We start from the raw sequence: 26,117 nt of genomic DNA on the forward strand, positions 1-26,117 counted from the left end.
AACAGCGCGATACTGCCTCAAAAGGTCGAATACTCTCGAACTCATTACCAGGTGACATCTTATCTTCAATCTATTCCATTGATCATGTCTAACCTCCAGAAGAATGTGGCTATGGCTCGACTAGACGACTACTAACGAGAGATCATACAGCCCAGGTTTGGTCGAAGGGATAGTGTAACTGCCAACTGGTGAGTGGTGGCGGATTAGGGTCACGTGGTGCATGTGACCCAATACTTGTTTGAACATGTTATGATGTTGCACCGCAGCCCGCTCCCTGCACCCTCATGTTTGATGTTTCCTCCAGCTTCTGAATGATTGCATCTGTCCCGGCTGAATTGAATCAGATTTGGCTTCAATCATTCACAGATATAACATTGGCTGTTTGCTGGAATGAATGCATTCTCCTAAATGGACTAGTTCACGTCGGCATAGAATTCGAGCTTTCAGTGGCGCAATTCGCCGGTTGTAGGCTGTTCTTTGGACATTCATACAAAGACAGGCTGTTTCCCAAGGCTGGTTTGGTTTCCAAAGTGTCTCGCCAGAGGCACTGGCTTCTCTTGATGTAGCTCCATTCCTGCATTCCTCCGTTTACACATAGGCCCGGGGCAAACGTGGCAGTGTCCGAGCACGAAGTGACGGCGGTCTAGTCGAGATATCAGCGGGTGCAAATGGGGTTATTTCTTTCCTACTCCTCTATGGACAGGTCGGAAAGTCTTGTTTCTAATGTGTACAGAGTATAATAAGGCAAAAGGAGGACGGATGTTTGGATGATCAGCTTCGATTCTACACTTTCGGGCAGTCATCCTGTTAGGGGTATCATCATCGTGTCCTCAAATCTCGAATCTATGAACAGCTTCACTATCGTTGGATTAGGCAATATACTCAGTTTGGGTAGGCCTTCGGATCATTTCGTATGCTCATGGAGTCATGGTATCTAGGGGAGGCGAGTACGGCGTTAGATTCACAAATCGAACAAGAAAGTCAAAGGCCACGGGGATAATACATGGAAGAACTTAGGCGAGACAATGTCCTTTGGAATGAAGAGCTTGGGTCTACATATGCTTCGACATCACCGAGTCATTATGTGAGCCGGGCTGCCGAACTTGAGGCTTTACCAATAATACCCTTATGAAAGCATTGCAAAGGATCATTCATTCAATAAGCTAAAACCTATACAAACGCGAAAAGACAATACTGTGCGGGGACAAAAGGCTGAGTGGCCCTCATCGAGACCAAATTGTCCCACCGTAAAACTCTCTTTGAACAAATAGAAATAAGCATCAAGAGCATTCCCATCCTCAAATGTTCATATCTTGCGAGTACTGGAAAATTGAACACCCGCTATAAGATTCTGGGGCAATGACCCCCCCACAGAATGATAGGGAACACGATTCGTTGTCCAGTTGTGTCCGGCCATGACTCAAACCCACCACTGCTGCCCTGTGACGCTCTCCGCAAGGGTTGTTCCCGATACGATATCGGCGAACTTCCGTGTCGTGCCGCAAGAGTCGCATCAATATTGACACCTGTGAAAAAGGTTGAATTCATTTTTTGGGCCAGAAGACAGGAGCCCTTACCTGGCTGGGCGATGCTGCTGGCCGAATGGATGTCGAAATCAAAGGGAGATTGTCGGTGTGGTATGCAGGACGGTGCAGCCAACGGCTGTGTCGTGCCGGAAGAGTAGCGTTTCTTCGAGACCCAGAAAACGCCTACCTGCTCAGATGACCGAGTGCTACCCTGTTGGGGGATGCAGAGCCAAGTGTGCACCGCACAGTCATGACTCCTCAGCCTTGGCATCAAGGAGGCCCGCTATCATACCGATGACCCTCGCGTTACCGGGTATGGAAACGGTCCAGGGAGGATCTTGTCACCATTCTGGATTTCCGGGGAGGGGGAGGGAGCAGCTGCAGGCATAAAGAGGGGAAAGTCTGAGCTTGAATGTCGAAGTCAAAGGGGGATTTTCGGTGCGATACGCAGGACCACATGTGGTGGCGTCGGTGACTTGGAGGGGTCGAGTGTTCTCTTTGTGCCGATGGAGGTGTCGAGGAGCGTGTTGCTTTATGTGACTTGGCCGGAGCTGCTTTGGGCTTCTTAGATATTGAAGCAAAAGAGCAGACTACGGCGATACAGGCTGGTTCTGTTGAGGGATGCAAGGCTAAGGGTGCACCGCTCGCTCATCAGCATCTGCATCAAGGAGATCCGCTGTCATACCGATGGTCCTGGTGCTGCTGGCCGAGTGACGCAGCTTACGCCGCAGCCTTGGGGCGACAGTCTTTCTGTTAGGAATGGATTTCTTCAATCCTACCAAAGAATCGCTGGTATGGAATAGCTGCAGACAGTCAGTATTGCGGCTTGAAGAACACTGGAAAGGCATTTGTTGATCGTACCTTTTCAGCAGGAAGGCGGCAGCAGGGATTGAACTCAGCCCGGAGCTGAAAGATCGTGTGGGCATCGATGTGGTACTCCTATGATGGCCGACGGATGAGCAACTGGCGCAGGAGCAGCAGCAGGTGCTGGAATTCCCCGTGGTTGGTCTGGATATGTCAGTCTTAACTCCCAAGGGAAGACGCGTGGAGATGGGGAGGAGTGAATTCCATGTAATTCGATGTCTTACATTTCACACTGGAGGCAGGTATGTTGAATGAACGCGGTTAGTTTGTAGTGACGCGTGCTTCCAACCTTCTATGAACAGGGAAGAAGATGGATGGTGTCAATGATGGTGTCAATGAAGATAAAACGCGAGAAAACGCGAGAAAGGATGGCCAAAGAGAGAACCAAAGATGGTTGGAAAGATCAGGAATGAAAGGAGAAGAGGCACCAGGACAAAGAGTTAAATAGCTTCGATAGACGATCGGTCACGAGCCTTTGATCACGTTCGGTCACGAGCCTCTATATCAATGCAAAACGAGGCCTATTCGCACGTCCATTGTGGGGAAAGAGCGATGGCTGTGGGATTGATTGATAAAACAGCGCGATACTGCCTCAAAAGGTCGAATACCCTCGAACTCATTACCAGGTGACATCTTATCTTCGATCTATTCCCTTGATCATGTTTAACCTCCAGAAGAATGTGGCTATGGCTCGACTACTAACAAGAGATCATACAGCCCAGGCTTGGTCGGAATAGTGTAACTGCCAACTGGTGAGTGGTGGCGGATTAGGGTCACGTGGTGCATGTGACCCAATACATACTTGTTTGAACATGTTGCCGCTCCCTGCACCCTCATGTTTCTTCAAGCTTCTGAAAAATTGCATCTGGCCCGGCCGAATTGAACCAGGCTTGGCTTCAATCATCCACAGATATAACATTGGCTCAATGGCCCAAGTATGGATAATGCGCAGTGCTAAGACAAGCTGAGGATGACTATCTGTGGAATCCTATTCATTATCAGCATTGATCTTTGGCATTACAGGGATCGTCAACGACTCAACTGAAACTCAAGCAGGCTCAGAGGCCAGATAATGCAATATCATCTGTGAAAGTGAGAGGTATGCAGAATTGCAGATGGAAGAAATTTTGGAAGTGAATAACGCCTCTTAACCCCATGGGTGTCAAGTGCGCTAGCAGTGGCGCTATTCTATTTATGAACTACCGTAAACGCCTATTCGCACGTGTAACTACCACGTGGTTAGATATCCTAACCACGTGCAAATAGACATCTACGCTAGTCCATAAGCCTAATAGCGCCACTGCTAGCGCTATTGACACCCATCGTATTGTTTAGAGGCCTTCTTCACTTCCAAAATTCCATGCATCTGCATACCTCCGACTTTTACTGCATTATACCTACACATCATTGCGTTATCTACCCTCCGGGTCTGCTCGATTTGACAATCCATATACTGCCAAAGATCATTGTTGACAATGAAAGAGTTTACAAAGTTAACCATCCCCATCCCCAGCTTGTCGATCGTCCATATGCAAAGGAAGTTGATGAAGGGGCTTGCTGTTGCCTCTTGCGGCGTGGGCCACCGCCACCGCGACTGGTACCATTCCATGTAATCCTCCCGTCCCACCTACGATTGACTGCCGCAGAAACACCAACCTTCAACAATGCTTCATACCTATATATTCACGCCCGAATGTCGATGAGTGACTTACCTACGCGACAGCAGGTACGATTTCCTGTTCAGTAAAAATGGCGAGGGGTGGTATTGGGGTTGGTGGCGGCTTCGCGAAGTGGAAGGGGCGCAGCTGGGTGAGAAGGGAATTGGCGTCGGGCTTGTCGTTGCCTGCTGCTCCGTGGGCCAAGGCCAACGCGACAGGTACCATTCCACGAACTCTGGCCACGATTCACTGCCGCAGAAACATTGACAACGATGCTTTATATATATTCACCAATGTTGATGAGTGATTTACTGGACAGCAGGGAAGACTTCCTCGTCAGCGGAAGCCTCCAGACGCGAAGGCTGTGAGGCTTTTGTCGAGTCAAGCAAAACCACATCCGCAGACGGGGAGCCTTGGGTTGAGGCGGCCCCCTGCGAACGCACATGGGATTGTTCGGCCATGATGTCTAGTGAAACAAGATCACTAGGTGAATCCGGCGGTATGAAAATGAGAATGATGGAAAAAAAATACGGAAAGGACAGAGACAAAGAACAGAGACATCAAGGAAAAAGGAATATGCACGAAAAGGAAAGAAGATCTTTGAAGATCTTGCAGAAGCACGATGAACAGTCAGTCTCCAGGAGCCAGTGGTATGCATTCCCAATACCAGTGGAGCGAGCCCTTGGTACCTAGTAGCGGACAGCCTCCGCAAGTCGTCGGCGGCATCCACCTGGGTGCTACATGTGCAATGTATCTCCGCAAGTGCCGTTGCTCACATCCAACATCGCCGACGGCGTCGACTTGATATCCGACAATGTCCAATCGATTATGTCGCCCGTTGCGGCGCCGTCGTCGCCGTCGTCGGCCACAAGCCGTTTGTTCATTATTGTCAAGATCTCTGTGCTTCTGCAAGATCTTCTTTCCTTTTCATCCTCTTCTCTCGTGTATCTTCCTTGTTCCTTCATCTCTCTGTCCTTTGTGTCTGTCCGTTCCGCTTTTTTTTCATCATTTCCATTTTCATAACGTCGGATTTACCTAGTGATCTTGTTTCACTAGAGATCATGGCCGACCAATCCCATGTGCGTTCGCAAGGGGGCGCCTCAACCCAAGGCTCGCCGTCTGCGGATGTGGTTTTGCTTGACTCGACAAAAGCCTCACAGCCTTCGCGTCTGGAGGCTTCCGCTGACGAGGAAGTCTTCCCTGGTGTCGAGTAAGTCACTCATCAACATTGGTGAACCTATATAAAGCATCGTTGTTAATTTTTCTGCGGCAGTGAATCGTGGCCGGATTTCATGGAACGGTACCTGTCGCGGTGGCCTTGGCCCACGGAGCAGCAGGCAATGACAAGCCCGACGCCAATTCCCTTCTCACCCGGCTGCGCCCCTGTGAGGGTTCACCACAGCAACAGCAGTGGGGTTGAGACTTTGCCGACCATCAGTGAGGAGGACACGGTGGACTCCAAGGGGCGGACAATCAGCCTCGAACGAATCTTGCATGGAATCGACCAACGTACCACGGTCAGTTAACTCCCTTCCTCTATTATATGACAACATCTCACATAATGCATCGTCACAGATCATGATTCAGAACATTCCGAGATTCCTTGATTGCGTAAGTCAGATCCGATCTCTGTCAGATCTTGTGGATGCTAATACAATCCCCCCATAGAACCAAGTGATCGAAGTCTTGAATCTAACTAGTCGTGGAGCATACGATTTCTTGTTCTTGCGTATAGGCAAGTGAACACTCCTTGAACGATTCATTTGAATTGGAAACTAATCTTTAGCAGGAAGGCGATCGCGCCTCAAGTAAGCTTCGTGTTCCCAACGATCTCTTGCGAATACTCACTCTTCTAGTTTCGGTTACGCATTTGTCAACTTCGTGGATGTAAGTATTCATTCGATTCGATCCCATTTGTTCCCATTTGATCCCCTCTCTTTGCCACCATCTCTGCCGATCCTCCGATTTTGTGTCTTTTCAATCCCAATATTGCCTTTTCACGACCATTAACTAACGCGATTCATAGCCGTTGCACATTATTCGCGTGAGTTATCCTCTGCCTAGGTTGTGATACCTTGACATCTCGCTGACCGGTTCCCCTTAGCTCCACCTTGCGCTAGAGGGCAAAAAATGGTATCTTTCTCTTGCATTTAGCAGTGACATACCCGCTTGTTAACCATTATAGGCCCGGCTGTCAATCTGCGGAGGAGTCAGTGAAATTCTGCTATGCCGGTACGTGCCCCCAGTCGTGATAATCAGGTATGGGTATCTGATAGGATTCAACAGTGGTTCAAGGAAAGGAAGATCTGGTGAACTCATGCCACCAGAACTCAGTTATGACCCGACCTCCTGAGGAGCAACCCAAGGTACGATCAACGAATGCCTCTCTAGTCCCCTTCAAGCGGCAATACTGACTGACTGCAGGTGTTCTTTACTAGCGGTCGCTTTGCAGGATCGCAGGCACCTTTTCCTCGCCCAGACGCCGCCAGGTCCCTGCGTGGCGCCCTCACCAGCACCACCCAGCAAGGTAAGAGCTCCTGTCTCTTGGCCCAAAAAATGGATCTGACCTTTTTCACAGGTGTGGATAACAATGAATCTCAAAGCCAAGATACAGTTGCGCCACCACACACCTGGAACCGGTCGAATGTGCACCACTCATCTCAGATGATCCTTCCTCGCGCATCTGATCGTATTGCCCGTTATCCCGCTGCAGGATCATTGCCCCAGAGTATCACAGCGGATTTCTCCACAACCAGGGAGGGCAATCCAACCATGCGCCCCTCTGTGGGACGATCTTTGCCTGGGCACATCCGTTTTGATCCCCCATTGGCTGGAGCGGAGCGCGATCCGCTCCCCTCTACGGCCCAGTCATTGTTCCAGAACGTTGCTTCTGCGTCCCAGACCGTTGCTCCTGCCTCCCCCTCAGGGAGGTTGGCCGCACGCTTAGGCTACCGCTCTTGGGGACGACACATTCGCTCTTGGGCCCAGAGACGACGCGCCCAGCGGTCTTCTTCGACCGAAAAGGACACTCAGTCTACGCGGGAGGGCAAATAGGCATTTGCAGCTTTTCAATTTTTCAACTTTTCCGTTTTTCAGTTTTCCAAAGGGAATTTACCAAGGGAGATTTGATCTCCTTGAGGATCACTCAGCCTCCTGTCCCTGTGTTTCTTTTTGTGTTTATCTCTTACCTTGGAGAAATGAAATGGACCTTTGCAATGCTTTCATAAGGGTATAGTATTGGTAAAAGCCTCAAGTTCGGCAGCCCGGCTCGCATCATGATTCGATGATCCAGGGAGCCCATTTCTGCCTGAACAGGCGGCCATACTTATCCGATATCAAAGTCCACCATGGCCCATGGGCGCCTATTCGCGTGATATTCAATTATCCAATAGACTTCCCCTTAATAAGCTCCTAAACGATGGAAGTATATACAGCCGTAGAGTGTAGGGATTAGAGCTTCCATCCGGTCATATTTCCACTACCGGGCTTCCATGATACTTCTTCCAATGTTGTAACCCAAAGCCACCAAATCTTGCATGAACATGTGACTCATCCTTAGAAACAACAAGACAGTCAAGAGTCAGACTCTTGACTGTCTTATCTATGATAGCAGAATAGAGTCTACAATGGAGCACTTCATAAAGCAGTAGATTAATCCGATACTAGCAAAACAGACGGGCGAAGGAATAAGAAGAGGAGAGCAAGCAAAGAAGGGAGCTATCTAGTCTGCTCCGGATCAGCTGGCCACTACCCGTATCCCCATGGAACCGTAGGTACGTTGACCAAGTTTAGCAAATAATCAAAGAGTAAAGCTTTCTCTGGAAGCAATTCCAGCGGCGAGTTTCCAAACATTATTCACCATCGAAGTATTCATCTAAAGAGCTCTCACCTTCAGAAAAGTCTTGCCAGATATACTCATCATCGATTGAGTCGAACTCAAGGGGCTCATCCGAGTCATTTGCAGCCTCTTTCAGCCTCTGATAATGTATTCTCCTGTCCAACTTCCGTCTAAGAGAAGACCCAGCCGGGATGAGTGACTCGGCAGATTGTTGAGCTCGATCGGATTGCGTGGATGGCTCTTGCGGTCGTGTCGATGGCACAATCATGGCCTCCTTCAATACATAAACCAATAAACTGAAGGCTTTTTCTAGATCCGCCTGAGAATCGAGTGTTGAGGTGACAAACTAGATTGCATTAGAACAAGCACCTTCAATCAAGAGACACTTATTGAATAAGCATACCGAGGATTCATCATCTAGTCTAACAAAGTGAAAGACTCGCGAGTCTGTTGCAACCCCATACAACGGGCAATTTTCCTTGTTTGCATTTTTGCGATGGTGATAAATGAAACCTTCGACCAAGTTAGCTTGAAAGCAGTCTAGTATGATACGTGATATAGCATACTCACCCAAATATCCTAGTACTTCTAGAAATAGAATTCCCTTTTCGGACGCCCTAAACCTCTGATTTTGGGCCACGATAACATTCGAAGCGGCTTCCTCTTCGTCTCCGTACCACAGGGCGTAAGATGGGTATCCTGATAACTTAACGGCCTCGCCCTTGTATTTAACGGGCCCGAATCAGATTGACGCCTCCGAAACCAAGTTTCCGACGGTTGCTATCACCACGTTGAGTGTGGAGGACGTTCAACGATCCCTCCAGTTTGAACTAGATGTTGAGGACGGCGAGATGCAAGGCGTGCAGCTGCTCCTCCTTCCTCCCCTCCTCGGTATACAGCCCAAGACATGGATTAGAAGGGAAATGTAGCTAATTGAATACAGTGAGTACCCTTGGCCTAATCAAAGAGGCCAAGCGCAGATCATCCACCATGGACGATTGTTGCGGAGAGGTTCGTTCGCGAAACAAAGCCGTGAACATCTTGATTCACTTCCATGCAGTCCCTTGCCGGTGTCGAATGGGCTTTCAGCACTCTCACGAGTCAGGTCTCAAAAGTCAAAGGGACTCCGAGCCATCGAGAAACAAAAAAGATCATCGCATCCAGTCTGTAGTCACCTGGGGTTCATAAATCCCATGTTGGTGAAGACTTCCCGAAGACTTCCACCAAGCTCATGTGTGGAGCGTGTGGGGTGGGAAAACGACGATTGGCGGGGGGTCTTGACTTTTGACCCCTAACGAGGGGAAGTTGGAATAGTCTGACTGAGACGGGCTCGTTCCTTCAGCCGAGTCCTTGCCATGGCTGCCTGTCGATTCCTGGAAGGAGACCGCGTTCCAAGCATAAGGCTTTGTATGCCTATGGCTTGGTCAATGAGAAGAATGCGCTATGAGTCAGACTCAACTGGAGTCCATCATATTTGCCGTCGATAGTGCCAGCAAGAAAGTGATTGTTAGGCGTGACTCAGTTTATACGTGCTCACAAGCTTTTAAGTTCTCCGCCTTATACTGTGTATAGACTAAATGCTCTCCATGTATAACTAGAGATTTCCCAAGACCTTGGACACGGAGGGCGCTACCTAGTCCCATCTCCGAAAAGCGGAAGTGGGTCGTTCCAGCGAGGCGCGACCGCGCGACGCGCGACGCGTCGGTCGGGATCTCCCTACGTCATCCAAGAAACAAATGTTGACACTACGAAAGACCGCTGAAAATCTTCATGCTATATACGGAGTAGGAACAAGAACCTGAACAATAGGCTGGTAACGAGCCACAAAGATCCCTTCTCCGATCCCGTGCCACTGGCTCGAGGAATTGATGAAAAGATGGGCCCCTGCTAGGGGAAGTGCCGCTCACCTCACAATGTAGGTCCAGTTGACAGCCTTACGGCTCCCAAAAATCGGGATGATTATCCGGAACCGCGAGGGTGGATACGAGTGTGGCCCCTTACCGGGAATCGGTGGCCCATTCGACACAGCAACCGCGTTCTTCGAGGCATGGGCCGATACCATGAAGTTTAAGTGGGACAAAGAGACGATCACAAGCATGATGCAGAGAGGTCCAATCTCAGCGGAACAGATGATTGCAATTATCGAGAACTTGCCTTCGCAGGTCAAAGCGATAGCTAGCCGGCTGTCCGTGTGCAGTGAAGGGCCATTCCCTCTGGCACATGATGACTTTTATCATAGTAACATCATGGTCAATGAGAATAGCTTCGAGGTAACGGGAATCATTGACTGGGAAGGCGCATTTACGGTTCCCTATGAGCTCATCATGTTCCCCGAAATCCTTGCATTCATGCCCGTCTCCTTCGGCCTCCCTGAGACCTAAATATGACCGAGATGGGCAGCCGTTGGATGAGGAACTACGAGAAAAGTGGCGTGAGCGAGAAGCGTATATCGAAATGGTAAGATCGGTCGAGCGTGAAGATAGCCTGCTCTCAACTTGTCTCAGCAGTGAGAGGTGCCAGGCTATGGCTTATTTGTATGGGGCGTACGTTGGTATTGGAAAGTTGGGTTATTGTGATCCAGTTATGGAAGAGTTAGAGATGGTCCAGAGGGACCTGGAGCCAGGAGGGTCGTTTTATTGCTAGGCAGAAAATTAGTAATATGCAATATCATCTCACTATAGTTAACTATAGTGATGTACTCTCATTTGTAGTAGATAGATCACTACCTACCTACTCATCAGTAATAACTGCTTAGCTTCACCATAAACCTAGGCTCCGTACTATGACAGCCTAAACCGGGGCTGTGAAAGAATGGGTACAACAGCGAAATGGGGCTGTGTAATGATACCAAGGACAGCAGAACAGAGAACTAAAGACTGTCCAGGCTAGAAGATCAATCCAATGAATGAGAATAACGACACTGATTCTTGCTATCTAACGAAAAGGGATTCAGGGCCCCAGGGGGCCGGGGCCAGGGCCAGGGGTTTGGGTGCCGACACCACACGGAGAAGAGTTGATCCGCCGAGGGGTGGAGCACAAACGCCAGGCACCAGATGGAATCATGGAATCCTCCATTCCTGACAGAACTGCATTCGCGGATTCTTTTAATTCCTTCTTCTACCTCGGATACCAGGCGAATAGCTTCGCCCAGAAATCACGAAAATCCCGCTTGAAGGATCTGGCAACCACCCCCCTTCACCCGCGGCCTGATAGGCGTGGGTCGAGGCCTAGTAGTTTGCACCTCCGCAACACAGTACACTCAAGGTGCGATGGTACGTCTCACCAAGAGAGCACGAAAGGATTGCTCGAAGCAGAGCAACTGCAGCTTGCCAGCTTCAAGTTCTTTTGGTGTGTGATCACACGCCACCTCATCTCACGGAGGACATGTGTTAACCCCACTTGACGAGAATGACGACAGAGCCGGACAGCCAAGCGATGATGCAGCCGATGCAGACGAAGCAAAGAGGAACCCCAGGGTATTTCAAGAACCAAGGGCGCTGCAATACCTACAGAGCACTATCAGCCAGAAAACCCAAAAAAAAAAAAAAAAAAACCAAAAACAGCAAGGCTAGGCCTGTTGGGGGCCTTGGGGCGTAATTAGCCGGGATAAGTCTCGTCGTCGACCGGGTCGTGTTCGAGGCCATTCAGGCCGAACAGGGTCTCGAACTGGGCTACCCGGTGCTCCCGTGCCTCCAGTACCTCCACCCGGCGCTCCAATTCCTCCTCCCATCGCTCTCGTTTCTCCTCCCAGCGCTCCAGCGCATCCAGCCGCCTCTCAATACTCAGAAGAGTCTGAGTCAACGCCTGGCCCACATGGGCCGCGCTGGGAGAGGTGATCATTGCTGCTCATTGTTCAGGCCATGACGCCTTCTCGTTACGAGTGGCGGACGAAAATAAACCGGGTCTCCGAAAACACCCCTTGATAAACGCATACCATCTGGGGTCGACCGGGTCGTCCGGGAACATGATCGGACGGTCGGAGCAATTTCGCAGCTATATAACCGGAGCAATGTTAGTCATTCAGCTTGATACCAGCGGAAATCGAAGAAGAAGGTATCAAAGTATATGCAGAAAGCAAGAACAGTCCGAAAACAGACGAAAGGCCACACTTACATTTCGATTCGCCGCGGGATTGGAACGAGGGTCTCAGCATGGCAAACCACTGAATCCCGCGAAGCTCCGTCGGTTAAGACAATACATTTGCATTATAGCCGTAGCTGTTGGTGGCCTTCTTGTTGTTGGTGGCCTTCTTGACCCGGCATGTGCGATTACATACACACTCAAAAGTTAGCAGGTATCCAGCTTCGACTTGACAGCGATACATACGCGTGTGAGGACGCAGCGACGCAAGAACATCCGGAAGCAAGTCAGTAGCCCAGTTCATGGTTCCCCCAATGAGGGAAGGGAACCGAAAGCATCTCACGCACAGGACGAGGTCGGAGCCCACAGGGTATGCGAAGGAAGGTCCAGCTGAGAAACGGCGAAAGACAACCTCGTCACAACTCTGGAGAAGAAAAGTCAGTCCGAGCCGAAGGCCGTTACCGATGACCGCAAAGAATTGAACATACCGAAAGGTCACGATCAAGACTGGCGGACTGTTAGGGCATAACCCGCTTTCCACAAGCAGAAAAGATTGAATGTGTGCCGATCAGAGATCTATGAAGCCGCCTGGCGGCTCACTGATCCCTGCCACCCCGACCGCCCCATTCTCCCGCGAAATTGAGCTCTCCGATATGCCCTTCGATGTTCAAGCGGGTACATCTCCGAAGGATGGTCGTTCTCCTTCTCCGGCAAAAATTATGCCTATCGTCGGTTGCCCGCGACCAGATAGTCCCCACGCGATGTGCAATGCGTGAGGACCATTCGTGATGCCTGTCTTCGTAGTCACAGACACCAAGGCATGGTAAACACCAACGAAGGTGAAGAAGAAGAAGAAGAAGAAGAAGAAGAAGAAAGAGGATGGAGACGAAGGTGATATTTATCGACGAGGTCACGCGACATCCCTACAGTTCTGAGCCTCTGAGCCGTACCCGACGCGTGCTTTCCTAATGATAATTGCCTAGGTATACGGCTGGAAGGAGCGAGCTGTGCAAAGTTGTTTGTGTACCTCTACTGAATGAAGTCGCGCTCAAAGACACAGAGGCAATAGGCATACGTGATGAAAATCTCTTCTCCAATCCCGTGCCATTGGCTCGATGATTGATGAAAAGATGGGTCCCTGATTTGGGAAGTGCCCGGGGGAAGTGCCAAAAATTATGCCTATCGTCGGTTGACCCGCGACCAGATGGTCTTCTCACGAAGTGCAATGCGAGATGACCATCTGTGGTGCCTGTCTTGGTGATCACAGACACCAAGGCTCGATAGCAATTAAACACTGAGGAGAAGGAGAAGGAGAAGAAGAAGAAGAAGAAGAAAGAGGATGGAGAGGAAGGCGATATTTATCGACGAGGTCACGCGACATCCCTACAGACATAGTTATGAGCTGTCCACGTGGACATATTTGTCTCCGGTGCTATGTGTAGAAGGAGCCTGAGTTGTCTTCGTTCCTTCCCTAACCACATTGCCGGTTTTCGAGGTGCTAGGATGCTCTCACGGCAGGGTGCCACGCTGCCCAGGTGGGTGCTCGTAAATACCGCTTTCGGGGTCAGACAGTATCAGCACCATCAACCTTGAAAGGCACCCATAAGGATAATGACAGGGAGCCTGGGGCTGGTCGCATGCTGGTATAGGGTTATAGGGCTTGGGGTTCTTGGTTGCACAACGTTTCGGCCGATATCTTTGAAATCCGACTGGGACTGTCGGTTTGAACATGTACCCTGTTCGCTTTCTCAATTTCTCAGGTTATGCATTCTCTGCATCTCAATGTCTCATATTGTTTGTACCGCTTGCTGGGCTGGCTCTGTGTCCATCTTGATAGCTTTGGAGCCTCAAACCCATATGGCGGCGGCAGCGGCGCAATGAGGTGTTTGAATTACCGACAGAGTTGGGATACCTGCAGAGATGGAAGCATGGTGATTGTATAAGAGCTTGCTCTAGAAGCCCGGAGGAGCCGAAAATCACTTTGGACCGCCGTTATCGACATCTACGGGCACCACCCTTGTAGTCCACGCGCAGGTTGATTTACAGGTTTGTAGTACAGGTAGGACAGGTTAAATGTCTGGCCAGATAGACAAATTCCTCTAACGTTGAGCTCTTTGTCTAGCTCGTAAGACCAGAGTGATAGAAGTGTACCTATGGTATATATTAGGTTCTAGATGAGCACACCCACGCCCAGAAAAAAGCACAAAGGTTCCGTCATGGTGTTCTGTAGTTGCCGGGCTGGGATACGACAAATCTACAACAACATTGGGTTTAATGAGACGAAATGTGAGTTACCTATTAAACCAGGACCCAGCACGTCAAAGCTTGCGTTTGAGTTCAACTACATAACGACACGTACGGACATGATCATGACATGTGTGTATCAGAGTCTCGGCTGGTTGCCATGCACTACACGCGCAATCGAAATGAGCTTGGTGACACGATCAGTAGAGAGTGCTCACAAGTACCACGCAGAGATACCATATCACACAGTAATATTCTCTAAACTCTAGTCCCATGGGCCATTGGATATGGGAAGGATGGAGATGACGAAGTGTTTGGAAAAGACTCCTAGAAGTGAGAAGAACGATTGGAATGTGTGAAGTGAATCAACAAAGTTGGCCACTCGGGGCGAGAATTCTTGAGCAGATCAGTCGCACGAATTGTGCGCGTAAAGATTTGCTAGATGAGACTCTGCTAGACATCGGGATAGAAAGTGAACTTCCTGTCCAGCATCGTAACCTAACCAGCTTTTGCGCGCATAGCTTGTGCTATTGATCTGCCCACACCTTCTCCCCTTGAGACGACATCGCCGCCGTCATCGCCATCTGCTTCGTTTGTTTTTTTTCATATGGCTCAATCATTCACTTGACTTCTTGGAGTCTCTTCCAAACACTTTTCATCTCTTCATCTTCATTCATCCATCAAGGTCGTGTTCTCTTCTCCCCTGAAAAACGTCGCTGTCCAAGGAATGGATGGCCGTTCTGTCTCTGTCTCGGATGCATGGAAGTGGTAAACCAAATTATCATCCCTGGTAAGACACTGACATCCTATAACGACGAAACCACGTTGCTGATTTGCTAACCTGTTGGATGTAGGCGTTCCGAGGGAGTGAGGCTTCCAGATCAGATGACCAATCCGAAACCCGGCATGGCGTTCTGTTGAACTGGGTCTCATTCTGCAAGCCGTTCACCTCGACGGTACAGCTCAGAGAATCCTCTTTGAGCTGTGGGGCAACACCCTTCTTCACCAACATCATCCCGACAGGCCCTGGCGTAGCGATTCTATGAATCGTTGTTCAAGGAATGGATGGCCGATCTGTCCCTGCCAGGCATGCATGTGGTGACGGCATTTGGCAAATGCCGGATCGCAAACAGCAGATGCATCTGGGACATATGGCTTGGAGCCTGTCGAGAAGCAAATCATGGTCCCTGGTAAGAGACATAACGACGAAGCCACGTTGGTGATCCTGTTGAATCCAGGCGTGCCGAGGGAGTGAGGCTCCCAGAATCAGATGCCCAATCGAAAACCCGGCATGGCTTTCTCGAAACAGTAACGGCGGACGCCATACCCATGAGGCATACATCCGCCGACCCTGCCGAGATGATTCACCCACAAGCCCTCACCGACATCGCCGTGGCCATGACAGCCACTCGTCAGCCCCGAGCGAAATCCACCAAATAGTGCAGCAGGGCACTGAACCTGCCCAAATTCAGCTCATTGGCCATCGCCCAGTCCTCGAACCGCTCCCGCATATCCTGGCTGCTTAATGTGAACGAACTTCGACCGATGTGTACCCCGTAATCAGGTATGGAACTTGTGCCAGCCACGCACGGGGCGAGATCGTCTTGATCCGCTTTCTGTCTGTCGCTCACTGCGGCCCCTGTGAGCGGCCGCATTGAAGAGTGCGTCCTGGGAAATGTCCCGACCCCTCTGCATTTTGCGCTGGTCTAGGGAGATACCGATGGAAATTGGATCATCCAAATCGAACAGCGACTCGAGCGACTTTGCCAGTGCTGCGTTGGAAGGTGGTGATAGGTGGCGTCGCTCGCGGTATCTATGGGTGCTTGGATGATCTCTGTATCCACGGGCAGAGTCATTCGATGACACGTCGGAGGCAGCTGGCCTCTCAGCTGAGCCTGGACTCCCCGGGCCGCGGAGAATATCCTGCATTCCCCGGGAAAAGAGCAGGAAGGACTCAGCCGGGCCTTTCCACAGTTCACACCAAAGTTTCTTCTCCGCCTCCATAGGGAGGAGAGCGCGGCAGCGCCCACCGTGTTCGTGACCGCGCTACCTGGTATGGTCTTCCTCGGAGCTGTCCGTCTTCGATATCAAATTTCGTGAACGGAATTTGAAGATATTCCATCAGACCAAGTGAAACGCATACACTGGGAATAATGATTTGAAGGAACGCCCCTGGAAGGGCTGATGAATACGGAGGCTCTTTTGTTTTTTTGGGCTTGGTATTGGTCGCGATGGAGGGATTCACTGTTCAGAATAACCTTAGCCAGCCAAATTACTGATGCTTGTGAATGAGCTCCAGATTGCACAGTAATTGAATCATTAACACACCTTAAAATCGCCCTGGATACGCGGACACAGTATGCATGTAACTGTTCTGGAAGTAGGCCGGGCCTGACCGGAGGTCGTTAGCCTCGAACTTGTATGCTGAATTATTATCAGGGAATGAATATACAGAATGTGTAGAGATGGGTGGGCTAAGTGGGCATCGATAAGTAATTATTCTGTCTGTCGCCATTGCCATGCGTGCAAGTCATACGACTTAGCAGATGGCGTAATCCCACGTGCCAGTGTGTAGGCAAGACACACAATATGCCCTCGCCTCTGCTTTGTCTCTACCATTCTCAATTAATTCATTCATCCGCTTTGGATTGATTGCCTTGGCATCTCTGGGCTCCATCAAAGGGCACAAAACCATACTGTGATCACAAAGCTTCACATTAATCTAACCACCGATTATCCCCTCTGCACCCGAAGTACTGAAGCACCAATAGAGCAAAGGGGTAGACTTTGTTGCTATCTTGGCCATTCAAAGAAATACCTCCATGCCGGATTGCCATCTCGCCCATGGACGGATCGGCTGATAGTCCACCGTTGTGGTGTAGGAATACATAGGTTATCTTCAGGCCTCATCCCTGGTAGGCACTAGGCAGTGCTGCCAGTGCATTAGTCTAGTTACTTTCATGGGAGGTGAAAGCTGGAAGCCTGGAACGCAAAACGCCAATGGAAGAAGCCGGAGAAATGCCTCCGCCTGTTGCTCACTGCCGCATTGGTGCGTAGGGGCGGTGCGGTGTGTGAGTCCAAGGGGGTGTTAAAACTTAAGCCTACTTGTCTAGTCAATGTAAGATAGACTACACGATGTACGGAGCCCTTAGGTTAGGGTTAATGAGGATATCATCATATTCTAACCACGTGGTACACGTGCAAATAGACATCTACGCTAGTCCATAGACGGAATAGCGCCACTGCTAGCGCTATTTACACCCATCGTATTATTTAGAGGCCTTCTTCACTTCCAAAATTCCTTCCATCTGCATACTTTCGACTTTTACTGCATTACACACATTATGGCATTATCTACCCTCCGAGTCTGCTCGAGTTGACCATCCCTCTACTGCCACAGATCATTGCTGACAATGAAAATGTTTACAAAGCTAGCCATCCCCAGCTTGTCTATCGTCCATATGCAATGGAAGTTGATGACAGCGCCCGCTGTTGCCTCTTTCGGCGTGCGTTGATCAATTTCATGTAGGATTCGTTCGAGGCTGATTATCCGATCATTGTAATCAACTGTGTCCTCACTGATCGTCGGCAAAGTCTCCACCCCACCGCTGTTGCCTTGGTGAACGCGGGTGAACCCTCACAGGACTTTGTTGGCTAACGTTGGGGGGCAAGGATGGAGACGAACTTCAAACGCTCAGGTTGGCCGGAGGAGGGTGGGAGATGGCCATGATCACTAAGTGGTGAAAATGGCAAGTGGTGGTATTGGGGTTGGTGGCGGCTTCGCGAAGTGGAAGGGGCGCAGCCGGGTGAGAATGGAATTGGCGTCGGGCTTGTCGTTGCCTGCTGCTCCGTGGGCCAAGGCCACCGTGACAGGTACCATTCCATGAAATCCGGCCACGATTCACTGCCGCAGAAACATTAACAACGATGCTTTATATCGGTTCACCAATGTTGATGAGTGACTTACTCAACAGCAGGGAAGACTTCCGCTTAATTTTTCTCCGCCAGTGAACCGTGGCCAGAAGTCATGGCCTGGTACCTGTCGCGGTGGCCTTGGCCCACGGAGCAGCAGGCAACGACAAGCCCGACGCCAATTCCCTTCTCACCCGGCTGCGCCCCTTCCACTTCGCGAAGCCACCACCAACCCCAATACCACCACTTGCCATTTTCACCACTTAGTGACCATGGCCGTCTCCGGCCCAATCTCGCCCCGAGGGCCCCGACCCAGGGAACGATGGGCAGTTTCCAACACCCTCCTCCGGCCACCCTGAGCGTTTGGAGTTCGTCTCCATCCTTGCCCACCAACTTTGGCCAACAAAGTCCTGTGAGTCTTCACCAAGGCAACAGCGGTGGGGTGGAGACTTTGCCGACGATCAGTGAGGACACAGTTGATTACAATGATGGGATAATCAGCCTCGAACGAATCCTACATGGATCCGATCAACGCACCACGGTCAGTTAACCCCCTTCCTCTATTATATGACAGCATCTAACATAATGCATCGTCACAGATCATGACTCGGAACATTCCGAGATTTCTTAATTGCGTAAGTCAGATCCCATCTCTGTCAGATCTTGTGGGTGCTAATACAATCCCACATAGAACCAAGTGATCGAAGTCTTGAATCGAACTAGTCGTGGAGCATACGATTTCTTGTTCGTGCGTATAGCCAAGTGAACACTCCTTGAACGATTCATTTGAATTGGAAACTAATCTTTAGCAGGAAGGCCATCGCGCCTCAAGTAAGTTTCGTGTTCCCAAAGGTCTCATGTGAATACTCACTCTTCTAGTTTCGGTTACGCATTTGTCAACTTTGTGGATGTAAGTATTCTTTCGATTTGATCCCATTTGATCCCATTTCCTCTCCTGTCTTTGTCATCATGTCTTCCGCTTCTCCGATTTTGTGTCTTTTCAGTCCCAATATTGCTTTCTTTTCGACCTTTCACTAACACGATTCATAGCCTTTGCATATTATTCGCGTGAGTTACCCTCTGTCCAGGTTGTGATACCTTGACAGCTCGCTGACCGGTTCCTTTTAGCTTCACCTTGAGCTGCAGGGCAAAAAATGGCATCTTTCTCCTGAATTTAGCAGTTACATACCCGCTTGCTAACCATTATAGGCCTGGCTGTCAATCTGCGGAGGAGCCAGTGAAATTCTGCCATGCCGGTACGTTCCCTCAGTCATGATAATCAGGAATGGGTATCTGATAGGATTCAACAGTGGTTCAAGGAAAGAAAGATCTGGTGAACTCATGCCACCAGAGCTCAGTTATGACCCGACCTCCTGAGGAGCAACCCAAGGTACGATCAACGAATGCCTCTCTAGTCCCCTTCAAGCGGCAATACTGACTGACTGCAGGTGTTCTTTACTAGCGGTCGCTTTGCAGGATCGCAGGCACCTTTTCCTCGCCCAGACGCCGCCAGGTCCCTGCGTGGCGCCCTCACCAGCACCACCCAGCAAGGTAAGAGCTCCTGTCTCTTGGCCCAAAAAATGGATCTGACCTTTTTCACAGGTGTGGGTAACAATGGGCCTTAAGGCCAAGATACGGTTGCGCCAGGACGACACACCCGGAACCGGTTGAACGTGCACCAGTCATCTCAAATGATCCTTTCTCGCGCATCTGATCGTATTCCCCGTTATCCCGCTGCAGGATCATTGCCCCAGAGTATCACAGCGGATTTCTCCACAACCAGGGAGGGCAATGCAACAATGCGCCCGTCTGTGGGACGATCTTTGCCTGGGCACACCCGTTTTGATCCCCCATTGGCTGGAGCGGAGCGCGATCCGCTCCCCTCTACGGCCCAGTCATTGTTCCAGAACGGTGCTTCTGCGTCCCAGACCGTTGCTCCTGCCTCCCCCTCAGGGGGGCTGGTCGCACTCGCACGCTTAGGCTACCGCTCTTGGGGACGACACATTCGCTCTTGGGCCCAGAGACGCCGCGCCCAGCGGTCTTCTTCGACCGAAAAGGACACTCCGTCTACGCGGGAGGGCAAATAGGCATTTGTAGCTTTTCAGTTTTTCAAAGGGAATTTACCAAGGGAGATTTGATCTCCTTGAGGATCACTCAGCCTCCTGTCCCTGTGTTTCTTTTTGTGTTTATCTTTTAGCTTGTTGAAATGGATTTGGCCTTTGCAATGCTTTTATATTTTATAAGGGTTAAAGGGTATATTACTGGTAAAAGCCTCAAGTTCGGCAGCCTGGCTCGCATCATGATTCGATGATGTGAGCCCATTTCTCCCTGAACAGGCGGCCATACTGATCCGATATCATTCTGGAGCGTCCAAGACTATCACTGGGTATCGTGAAGACTTTTATGAGAACAAACTCTACAAGCCAGGTGAGCAGGCATACGCCGTAACGCCTACACAAACGCCAAGGATGCAATGCTGAGATCCTAGGCAAGGTCAGGGAGATCCTTTGGAGGAAAGGTGTGGAAACTGGAAATGCGTTGGGAAGTATCTACACGTGAGGATAGCTAATGTTTGGAGCGAGGCCACGTGACCGCCAGCAATATCCAAATGCTGGATGACCACCCTGGCCCAGCCTCTGTCATGGATGTAAATCTTAAAGACTTAAATTCTTAATTAGTTGGGATAGTTAAGGATAGAGCTTAGTTAATCTCCAGGTCACAAGCCCATAGTCACGGGCGCATATGAGATGAACCAGAAACCGATAACTAGAGCTCGGATAGGGCTGTACAGTGGAGATGCGGGGGTCATGCGGGGAACCCCCGCCGGCCCCACCAGGCCGGGGAGAGTCCGCCGTCAACGCGTCCCTGGGCTTTAGCCTTAAGGTTTGTCGGAGACTCGGGGAAATAGCTTCCAGAGGTTTCACCGACATAGGAGTTCGCGTAGAAAGATTGGACCGGTATACTTATATGTAATGGCGGCCTACTCCATTCGCTCAGCATAGATGTTACAGACATAGATTTCTTTCTTTCTTGGAATTGGTTCTTTTTCAAATTGTTCAACATGCCAGAGACATTCGATGTAGAGCATGTTCTAGCGAACATCAGCGAGCAGGACAAGATCGCCCTTTTATCAGGTAAGGCATAGCCTTTGATCTTTGGGGACGTTATCCGCTAACGAGAGCAGGAACGGATTTCTGGCACACGCATCCCATCCCCGAATTCAACGTCCCTTCGATTCGCGCCACCGACGGCCCCAATGGTATCCGGGGCACAAAATTCTTCGCCGGCATCCCCGCTGCATGTTTGCCCTGTGGCACAGCTCTGGGCGCCACCTGGGACCGAGATCTGGTAAACCAAGCGGGGAAGCTGTTGGGCGACGAGTGCATCGCCAAAGGCGCGCATTGTTGGCTAGGCCCAACAATCAACATGCAGCGCGCTCCCATCGGTGGTCGCGGGTTCGAATCGTTTGCGGAAGACCCGCATCTCTCGGGCATTTTGGCCAAATCAATCATCGTGGGATGCGAAAGCAAAGGGATCATCTCGGCGGTAAAGCATTTCGTGGGCAACGACCAGGAACATGAGCGACGGGCGGTGGATGTCCTCGTCACCCAGCGTGCCTTGCGCGAGATCTACCTTCGACCCTTCCAGATTGTGGCGAGAGATGCAAGGCCCGGCGCGCTCATGACCTCGTATAATAAGATCAATGGGAAGCATGTGGTGGAAGATGCGCGCATGCTCAATCTGATCCGCGAGGAGTGGAAGTGGAATCCACTGGTCATGAGCGACTGGTTAGGGACCTACACAACCATTGACTCGATGAATGCTGGCCTTGATCTGGAAATGCCCGGACCATCCAGATACCGGGGAAAATTCATCGAGTCCGCCGTGCAGGCTCGACTGATCAAACAATCGACTATCGATGCACGAGCGCGAAGAGTGTTGGAGTTCGTCAAGCAAGCGAGTCAGGTCCAAGTGTCAGAAGTGGAGCGAGGACGGGATTTCCCAGAGGATAGAGCGTTGAATCGCAAGATCTGTGCGAACAGCATGGTCCTCCTCAAGAATGAGGGCATCTTGCCCCTTCCGAGGGAGATCAAGAAAATCGCCCTGATTGGATCTCATATGAAGACGCCCGCAATATCTGGGGGTGGTAGTGCGTCGCTTGAGCCATACTACTCAGTCTCATTATACGACGCGTGCAGGGAAGCATTTCCCAACGCTGAGATACTCTACGAGGCGGGCGCATATGCCCACAGGATGCTCCCTGTGATTGAGCGTCTGCTGAACAATGCTGTCATTCACTTCTACAACGAGCCGATGGGCAAGGAACGATCTTTGATCAGCACTGAGCCTGTCTCGACGACAGCTTTCCAGTTCATGGACTACTACGCCCCCGGCCTCAACCGAGGACTCTTCTGGGCCACACTGATCGGCGACTTCACGCCCGACGCCTCCGGTCTCTGGGACTTTGGCCTGAGTGTCTTTGGTACCGCGAATCTCTACATTGACGACGAGCTCGTAATCGATAACACCACGAATCAGACGCGTGGGACGGCATTCTTCGGCAAAGGCACCATTGAGGAGCTGGGATCGAAGGAATTAGTGGCCGGGACTACATACAAAATTCGCATCGAGTTCGGGTCTGCCAACACTACCACAATGAAAACGGTGGGAATGGTCAATTTCGGTGGCGGCGCCGCCAATCTGGGTGCCTGTCTACGGATGAACCGAGATGAGATGATCGAGAATGCCGTGAAAGCTGCTACTGAGGCCGACTACACCATTCTCTGCACCGGACTCAACAGGGACTGGGAATCTGAAGGATTCGATCGCACGCATATGGATCTGCCACCGGGAGTTGACCGGCTGATCTGGAAGGTGTTGGAGGCTGCCGCGGACAAGACCGTCATAGTGAATCAGTCCGGTACCCCAGTTACCATGCCGTGGGTGGATCAGGCTCAGTGCATCGTGCAGGCCTGGTACGGAGGTAACGAGATTGGTCATGGAATTGCTGATATCCTCATCGGAGAGGTCAATCCATGCGCAAAGCTGCCCTTATCCTGGCCGGTAGATGTCAAGCACAATCCGGCCTACCTGAACTTCGCCAGTGTAGGTGGCCGAGTGCTGTACGGCGAGGACATCTATGCGGGTTATCGATTCTACGAGAAGACTGGACGAGAAGTCCTCTTTCCATTTGGGTGAGTTGGTTCCGTCTAGTCTCATGTTCAACAGAGCCGCGTCTAACCGCATTATAGTCACGGCTTGTCATATACGACCTTCCAGGTCTCACCGAGTGTTACCGTCGCCCCGGAGATCTTCACCATGGACAGTCCTCCAGTCGCCACTGTACAAATCAGAAATACAGGCAAATTGGCGGGCGCTCAGGTTCTCCAACTCTACATTTCTGCCCCCGAATCCCCAACCGCGCGTCCAATCAAGGAACTGCACGGTTTCGAAAAAGTGTTCCTGCAGCCTGGGGAGGAAAAAACAATTGACATTCAGCTGGACCGATATGCGACCAGCTTCTGGGACGAGATTGAGGACATGTGGAAGATCGAGGGAGGGACGTATGAAGTGCTGATTGGAACCTCTAGTCAGGAAGTGGTAGCCCGGGGAAAATTCCAAGTGGATCGCACGATTCATTGGCGGGGACTTTGATTCAATTCATTCAGCTTCTAAGTTTCTTGTCCGGCTAAATGATGGCTGTTTGGCTTGATTGGACCAATTCAGCCACCGTTTCGCTTAGCCCATCACCAATCACCGACCCTAACCGACGTCGTTTTTTCTCTTGGCCTTTTACCCACATATCTCTCTCTGACCCCATGTTCTACCCCATATTCGTACCCATGTCCGACTGCAGAGCCCCACCAACAACATGGACCCTTCGTCGACTGCGCGACGGAAGAATACTCGGGTGCTCACCGCATGCGACGCCTGCCGTATAAGCAAGACTCGATGCGACTCCGCACGGCCAGTGTGTGCCAAATGTGTCCAGCGGGGTGTAACTTGCGAGTATCCGGAGACGGATGCCCTCTCAGTGTCGGTCCCCATAGAGCTTCTTTCCATTAGGGCATCTAATAACCACCAATTTCATCTAAAGACTAGATACATGGGGCGCAAAAATCCTAGAGGCAGTAGAACGTCAAGAGCGTCTTCTATCAGAAAGCCTCTCTATGAATAGGGGGCATCCTCCTCAGGCTCCTCTTTTCTCGCAGCAGGCGTCGCCATCCCCAGTGGACGAAGTAGATCCCGAATCAATCTCGCGAAACGATGCACTCAAAACGCCGATCACCGGGTCCGACATGATTCTCAGCTGGCCGATTTTCCCGCAAGATAGGCCCGTGTCGACATTTCCAATGGCAGCGTATTCCGAGAAGCCAGATCAGTTTCAGCCAGGTATAGTCTTCTCGTCGCAGAATGCGGCATCGAATACTAACGGGCGGTTCCAGGCCTACCCCGTCTAGACCCCCAAAGGCTCCTCGAACTGCGCGACATATTCATGACCAAAATCTGGACCAAGAACCCGATCGTTGACCCGGAGCAGCTGGACTTTTATATCGCCCAAGTGCTGGAAAACGGCATTGACTGGTGCGCCTCGTCATGCTTGGTGCTGCTCATCTTTGCGCTTGCGGCTATCTGGGGGAATTACCCCGACGAGGAAGCTCGCGAGGTCTCGTACAATGAGCCATCATTCAGTCCACCGGTCACTTACGTGACCATGTCCGTTCCAGAGCACCGAATGAAGGAATCTTTGACCTTCCTCTCCATGGCGCGTAAGCGCATCTCTACTGCGCACCTTGACGATTCCTTACTGGGAGTGCAATGTCTCTGTATATTCGGGTGAGCACGCCTTCTCTCAGCTGCTTCGAGATGCAAGTCTCTAACTCATGCAGAATTTGGTATCAGTATAATATGGAGCCGATTCCAGGATGGAAAATGTTCCGGACAGCATCCATGCTATGGCAGACGTATCGCCTGAAACACCGCGAGGGAAAGACAATCAGGAGTGCGCAGGAAGAGAGTGGGTGATTTGATCTTTCCGTTGTGGATATGTCTAACTCGCCCCCAGGCCTGGAGCAGCGACTCTACTGGACATGCCTGAAATCCGAATGGTACAGCATACACCCACCGATCGCGAATGCCCACACAGACGGCTGACATACACATAGTGAGGTTCGATACGAACTGACAGATCTCCCGCCCTGCGATCTCAGCCTCTCCGACTTTCCTTACTCTCTCCCGAGCTTCCCCACGCGACAACCATCCCATGACAGTCCTGGATGGATGTCCAGTCCCTCCTCGACAGACCTCGAAGCATCGTCTTCCTACTACTATCTAGCCGAGATATTCCTGCGCCGGCTTCTCAACCGGGCCCGCAATGCAGTCCGCGTTCTCTCCCCAGACATCGATCTGCCGAGCATCAAGAATCTAGCAGAAACCCTGACGCAGCTGGAAGGTCAACTACAGCAATGGGTGGACTGTCTCCCGCCTGCCCTCCAGTTCAACATGCCCCTCGAATCAGCCCCAGCACCGAAGGAGGCCGAACTCATGAAGCTAAGCCGTGAGCGATATGTCGAGGTACGCGAGCTGCTCTGTCGCGCATATCTATACCTGTGTATCCATGTCCCACTGGACCCAGGGATGGCGGCGTCGTATGGGGTCAAAGCGAGCGAGGCGCTCCAGTTGGCGATTTACCGTATCCAGACCGAGGTGCCATTCTTCCGGCATCCGGGGTCATGGGGAGCTTGTCGGGTCCGATTTAACCATGCGCTTTGTCTGATTGCGGGATTCCGGGCAAAGATTACGCAACGCCCCTCGACTGAACATGTGAGCATTCCACCTAACTGGGCGGACTGTGTACGGGTGGTCATTGAGCGTCTGAAGATTTGGGGTGAAGAGGGCGGCGGGATCAAGGAGTTGAGTGTGCTTTTGGAGTGGCTGGTGCATGACAGTATGGAATTGTAGAACAAATTGAACGCAAGACGTTGGACGTCGTAC

At 50.9% G+C, this 26,117-nt stretch overlaps 8 protein-coding genes across 8 annotated transcripts; 5 read left to right on the plus strand and 3 right to left on the minus strand.

Moving 5' to 3' along the window:
• Positions 1-4,139: 4,139 nt before the first annotated feature.
• Positions 4,140-4,355, plus strand: N7515_003876 (uncharacterized protein; the record flags this gene model as incomplete). The annotated part of the gene is made up of 1 exon (XM_056664620.1): positions 4,140-4,355. One exon carries the CDS (start codon positions 4,140-4,142, stop codon positions 4,353-4,355), a length of 216 nt encoding a protein of 71 aa, XP_056523677.1.
• Positions 4,356-4,789: 434 nt separating this feature from the next.
• N7515_003877 (uncharacterized protein) lies at positions 4,790-7,102 on the plus strand (the record flags this gene model as incomplete). The annotated part of the gene is made up of 13 exons (XM_056664621.1): positions 4,790-5,028; positions 5,088-5,258; positions 5,322-5,565; positions 5,624-5,659; positions 5,717-5,777; positions 5,838-5,856; positions 5,905-5,935; positions 6,075-6,092; positions 6,153-6,181; positions 6,234-6,280; positions 6,335-6,414; positions 6,473-6,575; positions 6,627-7,102. 13 exons carry the CDS (start codon positions 4,790-4,792, stop codon positions 7,100-7,102), a joined length of 1,554 nt encoding a protein of 517 aa, XP_056523678.1.
• Positions 7,103-7,814: 712 nt separating this feature from the next.
• On the minus strand, positions 7,815-8,607 carry N7515_003878 (uncharacterized protein; the record flags this gene model as incomplete). Its single annotated transcript, XM_056664622.1, has 2 exons — positions 7,815-8,232; positions 8,290-8,607. Coding segments are annotated over 2 exons (651 nt in total), but the record flags the coding sequence as incomplete, so codon positions are not given.
• A 269-nt stretch (positions 8,608-8,876) lies between these two features.
• On the plus strand, positions 8,877-10,267 carry N7515_003879 (uncharacterized protein; the record flags this gene model as incomplete). Its single annotated transcript, XM_056664623.1, has 2 exons — positions 8,877-8,897; positions 9,806-10,267. 2 exons carry the CDS (start codon positions 8,877-8,879, stop codon positions 10,265-10,267), a joined length of 483 nt encoding a protein of 160 aa, XP_056523680.1.
• Positions 10,268-11,483: 1,216 nt separating this feature from the next.
• On the minus strand, positions 11,484-11,726 carry N7515_003880 (uncharacterized protein; the record flags this gene model as incomplete). Its single annotated transcript, XM_056664624.1, has 1 exon — positions 11,484-11,726. The coding sequence occupies one exon, from the start codon at positions 11,724-11,726 to the stop codon at positions 11,484-11,486; it is 243 nt and encodes an 80-aa protein (XP_056523681.1).
• Positions 11,727-15,770: 4,044 nt separating this feature from the next.
• On the minus strand, positions 15,771-16,214 carry N7515_003881 (uncharacterized protein; the record flags this gene model as incomplete). The annotated part of the gene is made up of 1 exon (XM_056664625.1): positions 15,771-16,214. The coding sequence occupies one exon, from the start codon at positions 16,212-16,214 to the stop codon at positions 15,771-15,773; it is 444 nt and encodes a 147-aa protein (XP_056523682.1).
• A 2,230-nt stretch (positions 16,215-18,444) lies between these two features.
• On the plus strand, positions 18,445-20,209 carry N7515_003882 (RNA recognition motif 2; the record flags this gene model as incomplete). The annotated part of the gene is made up of 10 exons (XM_056664626.1): positions 18,445-18,663; positions 18,722-18,757; positions 18,814-18,870; positions 18,935-18,953; positions 19,002-19,032; positions 19,173-19,190; positions 19,332-19,378; positions 19,433-19,512; positions 19,571-19,673; positions 19,749-20,209. 10 exons carry the CDS (start codon positions 18,445-18,447, stop codon positions 20,207-20,209), a joined length of 1,071 nt encoding a protein of 356 aa, XP_056523683.1.
• Positions 20,210-21,183: 974 nt separating this feature from the next.
• N7515_003883 (uncharacterized protein) lies at positions 21,184-26,084 on the plus strand (the record flags this gene model as incomplete). Its single annotated transcript, XM_056664627.1, has 9 exons — positions 21,184-21,256; positions 21,307-23,317; positions 23,375-23,723; positions 23,980-24,158; positions 24,220-24,515; positions 24,569-24,959; positions 25,013-25,140; positions 25,189-25,231; positions 25,289-26,084. 9 exons carry the CDS (start codon positions 21,184-21,186, stop codon positions 26,082-26,084), a joined length of 4,266 nt encoding a protein of 1,421 aa, XP_056523684.1.
• Positions 26,085-26,117: the final 33 nt, after the last annotated feature.

This window comes from Penicillium bovifimosum (assembly GCF_028826915.1).
Source record: "Penicillium bovifimosum strain IBT 22155 chromosome Unknown utg000003l_segment0_segment0, whole genome shotgun sequence".
Taxonomy (NCBI): Eukaryota; Fungi; Ascomycota; class Eurotiomycetes; order Eurotiales; family Aspergillaceae; genus Penicillium; species Penicillium bovifimosum.